The sequence below is a fragment of the Pipistrellus kuhlii genome, unplaced genomic scaffold, assembly GCF_014108245.1.
Source record: "Pipistrellus kuhlii isolate mPipKuh1 unplaced genomic scaffold, mPipKuh1.p scaffold_m20_p_7, whole genome shotgun sequence".
Taxonomy (NCBI): domain Eukaryota; kingdom Metazoa; phylum Chordata; class Mammalia; order Chiroptera; family Vespertilionidae; genus Pipistrellus; species Pipistrellus kuhlii.
The window spans coordinates 10679317-10690961 of NW_023425573.1; the positions used below are offsets into that span (position 1 = coordinate 10679317).

Consider the following 11645-nt stretch of genomic DNA (forward strand, 5'->3'; position numbering starts at 1 on the left):
TGCCTTCCAGCCCTTCCCATTTAACCTCCCGTCTCCCTGGCCTCGCAGCCTTCAAGTTCTTACAGGGAAAGTGGGACGGTGCCAATGTTTTCCAGGGAGGCCCTCTCTCTCCGTGAGGGGAGAGGGCGGCTCTAACCAGGGCCCGCGGCTCCTGCGCCGCTGGGAAAGGAAACACTCGTCGTTGGAAATTAGATGCCTGGCGACCTGCCGTGTGTCGCAAATCCTTGTGTGGTTTTTAATATTGTAACGTGACGCATTCAGTCAGGTAAGTCCATAAAGCGAGCCTACAGAGTCCACCGTGGGAGCCTACGTGTAACTGCAAGCACCTGCGATGGGGAGCCAACTCCTGGTAAATATGCAATAAAAGGAACGCTTCGCCTACAGAGCAATAGTGGTCCAGCTTTCCCAAACCATGTCGAGAAGCCTCGGGTGGCAACCCTGGGGAAAAGATTTGTCAGATATCACCCTTAAAAGCTTGGCTGCGGGCAAAGTCTTGGAGTGAGACAAGTCTGAAGCAACAGACAAGCGCATGGTGGATGGGGTGAACCTGGGCCAACAGTCCCTCCCTCCCTCCCTCTGCTGGTGACCTGGGGACTTGTGTTACATGCAGAAATTCTCCTTGACCTACATCCATCTCTTCCTAAATCTGATCACTCTTTAATGGGGGCCACCAATCAGTGCACTTGTAAATGCAGTTTCCATTATATTAAAGCCATGCTTTCGTCCAGAATGCACCTGATCCTTCCAGGCAGAATCCCCGGATAACCTGACAGCCATTTGGCCCTTCCAGTTGCATTCAGAGGAACACATTTCCCAGGGGCTCTGAAAGACCTTTGAAAGTGGCATCAAATTCGGTTATAAACTCATTTTCTGAATTGCTTTTTTCCCCCACGCCTGTTTGCATAACCCGTCCTTTCAAGCTCCTTTCAAAATCTACCGACTCCATTAGCCACACGGATGCTAACTGGTTCTCATCTCAGTGTGTGTTGTGTGTTTTTTTTAACCTCCATTATAACACTGGTTGTAACTGGAACCATCTGCTCTGTTACATCTGAAAATGATATTGAGCAAAGATTGGGCTTTTTCTTCTCATCCATCACCACCCCCGGCGGTGGTGCACGCAGGATGTGCACGTACAGAAGGGAAGGGAGAAGGAAGCAGTTCAACGAGGGGAGAGTGAGGCCAGGGAAGAGCCATTTCTCTGGGTTTTCGATGAAATGGATAGCAGTCCCATTCTCATTTTATTTCAAATGGCTCCTGTAAAAGGTTAATAAATGAAATTTTAAAGATTTATATTCACTATAGTGGTTTTTTGGTGATGAACAAGTCATCACTGAGGGAAATAAAACAAGAATGGAATGATAATGGCCAGCATTTGTTGAATTCTGAAAATGGACCCTGTAATTAGTGCTCTAAATGCTTATTCTCATAACAACTCAAAGAAATAGGTGATATTATTATCCTCTTTCTTCAATAAACCAAGTCTTAAATAGGTAATCTACCCACAGTCACAATACTAATTGGTAGATCTAAGATTCAAACCCAAGTCCATCCTCACCCACTCCCCAGGGTACAGAGACAATACAGGCACAACACTAAACATACATACCTTCCCAAAGAGTTTTTCAAATGCTATCTAAATCACTTATTATTTTGATGTAAACTGTTTACTAAGAATTTATGTAATTATGTTATTAATTTTATCTTTTATATGGATTTTTTTCTGAAGTTATCAAATATAACCTTAACACTTAATATGGGACCAAACACATAAGAAGATACTGTAAGTAAATACTCATTGAGTTTATAGTCTTGGTCAACTAATACAATACTTTTGAGTCTTAATTTCCTCAAAAATGAGAAGCAAAATGATAGTGTAAATATACTTGAAAAACTGGTCTGAAGAACAAAATTACAACTATAATATTACTTCTAGAAATATCAAAACTAGATATTGAATAGATAGACTCAGTGCATTCCCTCTCATCCCTCTCCTCCTCAAATTAACGAATTAAAACATATTGGTTAGGTCCATTTCACTCTTCTTACCTTCTCGGATGGCTGTAAATGGGACTCCTTCCTCTTCATTCATGCTGATGACTTTTAAAGCCACTAGTTGTTTGTTTATTCTGGAAGAATGGGTGGGGGGGGGTGCACATTAAGATGGCTCATTACAATTTATTATAATTAAGTTTTCCTTCCAAATATATTCTAGCATACGAATCCACAAATTTTCGAAATAAAAAGTCTTAAATGTCATATAACATGTATATGTATACAAAAACATTTCTTCTCTTTACCAAAGTGATCCATGTTCATTCTAAAAATAATTTGGTGAATGCAGAAATCAGAGAATGCCCTCATCCCCAATCAGATCCTTCCTCATAATATTTTGATGTCTATTGTTCCTTTTATTTTCCTTTGTGCACTTATCTCAGCCATCCTTATCATCCTTTGCATACTTATTTCAGCCATTCTTATTTTTCATCGGAGTTATTGTACTAACCTCCTAACAATCTCCTTGCTTGTACATAAACAATCAACTAACACATATTTTGTATGTTTTATGAGTTGTATATTGCATTCTTACAATAAAGTAAGCTAGAGAAAAGCAAAGCAAATATTACTAAGGAAATCCTAAGGAGAAGAAAATACATTTACGGTATTTGTTGAAAAAAAAATCTGTGTGTAAGCGGACCCGTGTTGTTCGAGAGTCAACTGCAAACTGTGTGCACATGGAAGACAAAATGCACACGTGCACCAAAGTGGTAGAGTACAGATGACCTTTAGTCTTAAACATTCATTTGCTGGTATATATTACCTTTTCTTTTTATAGCATTTATGACTTTTTCATCTTATTTCAAAATGTTTTTTTTACAGTAGCTATTACTTCTTTTTATTTCTTTGAAGTCGATCAGTAGATGTATAAATTTATTAAAGCAATCAAGTTTTTATCTTAGTCTTCTTCTAAATTGAGATATAATTGGCATATGTTGTGCAAGTTAAAGGTGTACAATGTATTGATTTGATGCATTTATATATTACAATATGATTACCAGGATTTCTTTAGTTCTTGCCTAATGTCCTTTTTCTGCTCCAGGATCCCATCCAGAATACCAGATTACATGTAGTTGTTGTGTCTCTTTAGGCTCCTCTTGGCTGTGACAATTTTCCAGACTTTCCTTGTTTTTGAGCACCTTGGCACTTTAGTGAAGAATTTTGTAGGGTACCTCTCTATTGGAAGTTTTCTTATGATTATAACACTGGGGTTAGGAGTTTTGAGGAGGTAGAGTACTGTTTTCATCACACCATAGTAAGGGCACATATCATCATAATTATGGTTTTTGATGTTGGCTTTAATCACCTGCCTGAGATAACGTTTGTCAGATTTCTTCCCTGTAGTTATCTCCCACCCACACCCAACAACACTATATTTAGGGAGGAATGTCTCACACTTAAGGAGTGAGGAGCTGTGCTCCACCTCCTTGAGGGTAGGATAGCTACACATTTGTAGGGTTTGTTTTTAGAAGCATGCTTTTGTCTTAATCTTTTTGGCCTATCTATATATATAAAAGCCTAATATGCAAAGTGTCCCCTGGGGAATTCAACTGACCCAGAGTTCAATCGATCGCTATGATGTGTGCTGACCACCAGGGGGCAGCATAGAATGAAGCAAGGCCCTGGTCAGTAGCCAGCAGTTGCTACGGACCCTACCCATACACAAATTTTGTGCACTGGGCCTCTAGTTTACAGATAAAAAGGATTATCTCATTTTAATTTCTATTTTTTTGTGAAACTGAATTTTCATATATGTTTTGGTCTTTTCTGTTCTTTTATGATTTGCCTTATTTGCCCACCTTTTTACTAAACTATTTTGCATATACTCTTCAACAATTTCTTTTGTTTGCCTTATCATGTCTTTGAAAGGTTTAACTTTAAAAACTTTATGATGTTCAACACTTTCTAAAATGCTCCCCCACCTCCGAACCATGTAACTGCTTCAGTGCCTGGGCCTATTAGCAGAGGTCAGGCTATGGTTCAAGGTCACAGTTTGCTTTGGCATGGGGCACTACAAAATGTTTTATTCAGAACATAGCTCTGTGAAATTCTCTCCACCCCTCCAAAAAAGTTTTTTGGTCAAATATGCTTAGAAAATCCTTTATACTTTAAAATTTTTCTCAGCCTTTCTTAAATAGTACTGGTATACATGAACATTTTAAAGATGTGGAGTGCACCTACAATGAAGGTAGTATTTTAGTTTGTTCCAGGGTTCCCAGTGTCAATTTTACCAAAGTAACTCTTTCAATAAAACCTTTATTAAGGTATCTCATAATTGGGGCTTTGTAGAACATACTTGGACAGATGGGGTACCATGGACACTGCCAAACTTCCCTTACAAGTTCTGAACCTTCCCTTAAGTGTTATGTACACACAGAATTCTCTTATCTAGTCTTCTAGTTCCTGGATTTTTATTTATTTATTTATTATTATTATTATTATTATTATTATTATTATTTAACTCTTTAACCCACTGGGAATTTGTATTTCCAAGTTGCTAACAATTGTCCCAGCTCATTTATTGGACCACCTTCTTTTCCTTGCTGATTTGAATTGCCACCATGATTATATATGAGGTCTTACTAATACTTGGATTTGTGAGTATTCTGGACTTTTAAAACTCATACTTGTTTGATCTGTCTTTTCTTATACTTGTGCTACACTATTTTAATTATTGTAGGTTTTGAACACACTTACAATGCAGTAAGTCTCTAACTTAGAGAATTATTAACATCTTCACACTATTAGATGTCCTAATCCAAATATCCTTACAACAGTCCCTGGGATGATCTACAAGACCCTATACACCTGTCCTACTGCAACTGCATCTTCTCCCTGCCTTCATCTGTTTCCACTCTACCCTCCCAGCACCAGGCCTGCTCCTGCCTCAGGGATTTCTCACCAGCTGTTCCTCTGCCTGAAGCTCTTCCACTAACAATGTGCACAGCTCACACCTCCCTGTGTCAGAGTCTGTTCAAGTGTTCCCTACTCAGTGTGGCCTCCTCCAATCACTGTATTTAAAATAGTAATCCACCCGTTACCCCTCTTCCCTGTTTTATCCTTTTTCAAAGCACTTTTCACTCTCTGACAAACTCAGCATTTTACTAAGTTTAATAATTGCCTATCTTAGCTGAAACTGGTTTGGCTGAGAGTCAGCCTGTGGACTGAAATGTCCCAGGTTCAATTCTGGTCAAGGGTATGAACCTTGGTTGCGGGCACATTTCCAGTGAGAGGAGTGCAGGAGGCAGCTGATCAATGTTTCTCTCATCAATGTTTCTAACTCTCTATCCTTCTCCCTTCCTCTCTGTAAAAAATCAATAAAATATATTTATTAAAAATAATAATAATTGCCTATCTCACCCCCCACTAGAAAGTATAATCCATATGAGCAGGGGTTTTTGTCTCCTTCTTAGAGGAACCCTTAGTGGCTACAGTAGTGTTTGGCACACAGTGGGTGCTTAAAAAATATTAGACTGAATGAGTGCCTGTATGGGGAAAAAATAAATGCCCTATGGCTCTTAAAGTGTTTACTGTCCCTTAATAAATCTTTATATAAACCCTGCCTACTTGTTGAAGCTAATGATTTTTGTTACTGCTACTGTAAGAGTAACTTCTACCACTATATTTTCTCTTAAATGGTTATTGTTAATACATAAAGACAACTTTTGATAAGGATATTTTTATTTCTTAACTGATCTTACTGTTTATCATACTGATTTTGATAGTTTCTTGGGTTTTTAGGTAGACAATTCTATAACCCAAAAAAGTTATATTCACTCATCTTTTCCTCATTGGGTTGGCTAGAACATTAATTTTATTTAACTATAAAAGATAATGGCATTCTTGCCTATCTCTAACTTGATGGTGCTGTCTCTCTAGTAATTAGCAACAGCAACAACAAAAAGCGTGTGGGCTATTGATGTAAAATATTCTATAACACTAGAGGCCTGGTGAATGAAAATTCACGCACTGAAGGGGGTGGTCCCTCAGCCTGGCCTGCCCCTTCTCACAGTCCAGGAGCCCTCAGGGGCAGGAGGCAACCCGGCAATCAGGGGAAGGCGATACCTCCATCACACCTCTGCTGCTGCCACTGCTGGCAGCGCAAGCCTCGGCTGGCCCTGGTTACCTGAGCCTCGGGCAGCCCTAGGTGGCTGGGGGGCTGAAGGGACTGGAGAACTCTGGAGGCAGGCGCCCAGGCCACCATCTTGTGGCTGTGGGTGTTGCCATCTTTGAGAGTGTGACAGTCAATTCGCATATTTTCTCCTTACTGGCTTTAGGTGCTGCCATCTTTGTGAGGCAGTTAATTTGTATATCCCCTCCTTATTAGATAGAATAGTGAGGAAGTATCATCCCATTCCTTTTTCGCTTAGAGTTTTAAAAACTAGTAGTTGATGTTGAATTGTTATCACATGCCTTTTTGGCTTCGATCTCTATGGTACTTTAACAGTTGCTCTTAAATTACATATATAATGAATGCCTTCATGCTGAGGAGTAAAGCGGAAAGTTTTGGTGATCTTTCTTCCCCATCCCAGTATCAACCACTAGAAGTATCTACTTCTAAGAATATCTTGTGTATTTTTCCAGACTCCACTATGCACATACAAATTTATATATGTATAGTAAGTACATTTGAGTGCTTTTTTTCTAAATTAGATCACAGAGCACATATTGATCTTTAACTTGCTTTCTGTCTCTTAAAATATTGGACATCTCCCTTATCAGTTTGGCTCAGCATAGAGTGTCAGCCGTTAGACTGAAGTGTCCCGTTTCGATTCTGATCAAGGGCACATACCTTGGTTGAACCATTTTATTTTTTAACATCAAAGTGACATAAAAAAAAATCAGACCTCCAACTTTTTTTTTTTTTTTTTTTTACTAAAAAGCAGTGGAGTTCACAGATCTTTCATATATGTTTGACAAAGTTTATTGTTAGCCAAATGGGCACTTGGCATCTGGATTAGCAGTATTTTTATTCTTCAGCCATTTTGTTTATTTTACAAGTGTAGAAAACACAGGATTAATCATTTTTTGCATGTACCATGCTTTGTAGAAATGTACTTCAGTTTCTTCTCTGAGGGCAAAGTGGAAGAATGAAGGCGCACACCCAAGGCCGCCATTGCAAACTTCCACTGTGTTTTAGGGGGGATATGAAAAGCACTTCAGAGACATCTTACCAACTGAGCTTCTTTGGGTCAGTCGTAGAGGAAGTCTACTTTGAATTGAATACAAGAGAAGAAACGCTGATAAAACATTTTAGTGGGCTGATCTTAATTGGGGCAGGAGAAATTTGCTTTTCTTGCAAGGTTGCTTAAGTCATCATGTCTCTCCCTGTTGGCCAATGGTATCTTGCACGGATCCTGAACTTCTGCTACGGGTCACCTGGCTTTACAATGTCAAACCAGCGGGAAGGACCCTCATCTCTAAAGTCTCTCCAGCTATGAGTCACCCACCTGCTAATCCCCTTGTAAACCGTAGCATAGGAACCTTCACCCAGCTTCTCCAAGTTCAAGTAGGATGAGGCTGCCCCAAAAGGGAGGAGGCTCTTCGTCGGCTTAAAGGGAACAGGTAGGGATGAGAGGTGGGAAAGAAAGAAAAAAGAAAAAGAAAAAAAAAGAAAGAAAGAAAGAGCACTTTTGTTTTTTTAGTGTTGACTTTTCCCCCCCAGAGGAATTTTCTAGAATGTACTTGGAAGGTCAGCTCAGTAATTGCCCTGGAAGTGGGGCCAGCCTCCCTGGACAAGCACACATGAAATCCTCTTGATCAGCATCAGCTGCTCACTCACCCACTGAAAGCCCTGCCTCAGATCCTCTTCCTGAAAAGACTCACTGTTACTCCGTGGCCTTTTACTCTTGAGCTTCCGGGCATGGGCAGCCTGACGTCCCCGGGGGCGAAATGAAGTCACGGAACATGATGCTTCCTTTAGGTCCGTTAGCTAGAGGAGAAATGAATGTGCAGGAGTAAAATGTATGCAAAGTTGAGACCTAGTGGCTGGCATCAACAATTCTTTCATTTTCCTTTTTGCCTGATTTTCACGTTGCAAATATTTTCTAGGCTTCAGTACCCTCATAAGGCACTTTTCCTGAAGGTCAGATCACTTGAAAACACACACACAAAAATTTTTTTTAATGATATCCATTGTTAAAACACTACATTTTTTAAAAAATTTTCTTTATTGATTAAGGTATCACATATTTGTCCTCTTCCCCCCATTCTCATCCCACACCCCTCCCACACATGCCCCCACCCCCTGTTGTCCTTGACCACTGGTTAGGCTCATATGTATGCACACAATTCCTTTGGTTGATTTCTCCCCTTTATCCACACCCTCCCTTACCCACCCTCTGAGGTCCCACAGTCTGATCCATGCCTCCTTGTCTCTGGGTCTGTTCAAGTTCATCAGTCTATGTTGAAACACTACATTTTTTTCTTCACCTAAAAATATCTTTGAAAACTTAGGCTGACCTAAATTTCTTTGATGGAATTTATCTCTGTTTAACTCACTCTTCCATCTCTCTCCACCCCCCACCCCCCATGTGCCCTTCAGTTATCCCTGCAGGGGGATAATTTTCTAGTATGCATTGCTCATCACCACGAGCTGATTCCAGAACATGGAAACCCACAGCATAGCAACACCGCAGCGTGCTTTTCACAGGGGCAGCCCTAGCCCTGCACTTGGGAACTGGAGAGGTTTCAAGAGAATAACACCCCCTTTCTCCGCCTCAAGGTCCACGGAGTTCCAGGCAGCCCAAAGCCTAGGAAATATTTTTTTCCCTTTTGGTTTACAAAGCACAACTCCAGACTTGATAACAGTGGCCATAAATCCCCCTGTGACTTTAACAGCAACGTCTTTTTATTGGTTGAGACCTACCGCAGAGCCAGCAGACCCTGCCTGCCCGCCAGAGAAGGGAGCCAGCCTCTCCTGCTGATGGCACAGGGAGATGCTGCGGCGTGGGGACCAGTACCTGGATGGCAGCCTCGGCGCCGGTGCTGGCGGGCGCTCTCCTCTGACAGCCGCGCGCGTCGCCCCCCTCCCCGCAGCGATGGCAGCCGCAGCCGGGCCGCAGCGTCTTGGCGCACAGCTCCTGGCCCATCGTCTCCAGGCTCCGGAGCCGGCGCGCCCCGAGCCCCGGCCTCTCCGTCCCCGGCCCCTGCCTTCCTGCCGGAGGTCAGCCGCGCCGCCCGAGCTTTCACATGACTCGCATGCGGGCTCCGCTGGGGCGGCCTCATGACTTCAGCAGTTTCCCCTCCTGGTTGGCGGGAGAGCGCACCCATTGGAACCCTGTGCACCCCGGGAAGCAGGCCGGCTGCGATTGGGTGCGATGCCACTGGGCTCCCTTACGTTCAGACTGCAGCCCCAGGTGAGCTCTGAGGGTGCACAGAGTCTTGATGCATCCGCGGCGCTTGTCCATGTGAATAATCATGATAGGAATTACGGAAGTGGACGCGTGGAGAGGTGTGTTTCTCCCTGCCTTTTCTCTGAGAGCATTTTGCTTTCCAGACTTTAAAACGGATCTGCAACCTAGCCAGTTCTTCAAAGTCAAGGCAGCCACAGAATCATAACACGGGGGAAAGGTGCGGATACTGACTCCATCGCTTCACCTTTAAGCAATAGTGTACCCGAGACGGGTAGTCATTCATTCACTCATTCATTCAAAAACTATCTGAGTCCCTGTGTTGTTCTTTTTTTTTTTTTTTAAATATATTTTATTGATTTTTTACAGAGTGGAAGGGAGAAGGACAGAGAGTTAGAAACATCGATGAGAGAGAATAATCGATCAGCCGCTTCCTGCACACCCCCTATTGGGGATGTGCCCGCAACCAAGGTACATGCCCTTGACTGGAATTGAACCTGAGACCCTTCAGTCCGCAGGCCGCTGCTCTATCCACTGAGCCAAACTGGTTAGGGCTCCAGTGTTGTTCTTATGACACAGATATAATATGATACAGACACCACTGCCCACTGGCAGAGAGAGAGAGAGGAGTTTGCATAAAATATCTTCTTTTCCTTTGTCCTTCCCTCTCCCCCGCCTTCCTTTCACATCCATGTAATTAATGTTTACTATATTAACAGCATGCCACATCAAGGATCTAGCTTAAGCTAGCTTGTAGCCTTTGAACAGAACGTTTTACTTTCACAGACTCCTAAGGTGGGTTATTGCCACTATAATGTACTAACCTGAGTGAGACAGAATGTAGGACACACACACACAATCATCATCATTAAAGGGGAAAAATGAGGTTTGTCTGTTATCACAACAATATTTATGTATATTGGACATATGAGCCACACAATGGTTTAAAAAAATCTTTCAGATAATTTATTATGATAATGTATTAAAATTTTATTTTAATATTGCCAAAAGAGAACATATCTAGAACAGGCCAATTCAAGGAGTCAGTAAAATTAGAGACATGTAGTTTTTTGTTTTGTTGTTTTGTTTTTAGGCGACTACTTAGATTAATACAAAAAAAAAAAAAGATAAAATAGTATTTGGTTAAAGATGATTTAACTTGATTGACAGCCCAGAATGAGAAAAGCTAATTTCTCAGAATATTTCATAATTCCTTTAGAATTTATCACAATTAGGTTATATTTTGTCAGAAATGGGTGATCTCTTTCTAAAAGGAGATTGTCAATGCTATCATACAAAAGTTATATCCTAGACAAGGTTTGAGACAGTTTTTCATTATCACCCTCATAACTTTTCTAATTTTTAAATGGTTAGTATATGAATTCACCTAAGTCACAAGTTGCTGAAATAGCATAGCTTGTTTTTTTCCCCCTTCATTTTTTATTAAGGTATAATATTATATGTGTATGTATCTTACCATTGCCTCCCCATCCCATATATGCCCTCACCCCCCAGACTTTTGAGTCCATTAGTTATGCTTATATGCATGCATACAAGTCCTTCAGTTGATCTCTTATCTCCCCCATATCTCCCTAACCTTCCTGCTGTAATTTGACAGTCTGTTGCTTTACTGTCTCTGTATCTATCTTTTTGTTCATCAGTTTATAATGTTCTTTATTACCCATAAATGAGTGAGATCATGTGGTGTTTTTCTTTCATTGACTGGTTTATTTCACTCAGTGTGATGTTCTCCAATTCCATCCAGGTTGCTGCAAATGATAAGAATTCCTTCTTTTTATGGCAGCATAGTATTCCATTGTGTAGATATACCACAGTTTTCTGATCCAATCACCTGCTGACAGACACCTAGGCTGTTTCCAAATCTTAGCTATGGTGAATTGTGCTGCTATGAACATAGGGGTGCATATATCATTTTTGATTAGTGTTTCTAGTTTCTTAGGATATATTCCTAGGAGTGGGATTATTGGGTCAAAAGGGAGTTCCATTTTCAGTTTTCTGAGGAAACTCCATACTGTTCTCCCCAGTGGCTGCACCAGTCTGCATTCCCACCAGCAGTGCAAGAGGGTTCCTTTTTATCCGCATCCTCACCAACACTTGTTTGTTAATTTGTTGATGATACCATTCTGATAGGTGTGAGATGGTACTTCATTGTCATTTTGATTTTCATCTCTCTTGATTTTCTTAAAGGTTTAAAATGCTCTGTTTTGATACTAA

At 41.1% G+C, this 11645-nt stretch overlaps 1 protein-coding gene across 2 annotated transcripts in view; it reads right to left on the reverse strand.

The window, feature by feature from the left end:
• Nucleotides 1-9191, reverse strand: part of CDK15 (cyclin dependent kinase 15) — a 73545-nt gene extending 64354 nt beyond the window's left edge. Inside the window, exons 1-4 of one of the 2 annotated variants that reach the window (XM_036422097.2) lie at nucleotides 9021-9191; nucleotides 7841-7990; nucleotides 7509-7609; nucleotides 2050-2129 (exon numbers count right to left, since the gene is read on the reverse strand). In XM_036422097.2, coding sequence (XP_036277990.1) covers nucleotides 2050-2129; nucleotides 7509-7609; nucleotides 7841-7990; nucleotides 9021-9149 — 460 coding nt within the window. In that variant the 5' untranslated portion in view covers nucleotides 9150-9191. The remainder of the gene's footprint in view (nucleotides 1-2049; nucleotides 2130-7508; nucleotides 7610-7840; nucleotides 7991-9020) is intronic. The other variant, XM_045575447.1, reaches the window with a different exon arrangement.
• Between the last annotated feature and the right edge of the window lie 2454 nt (nucleotides 9192-11645).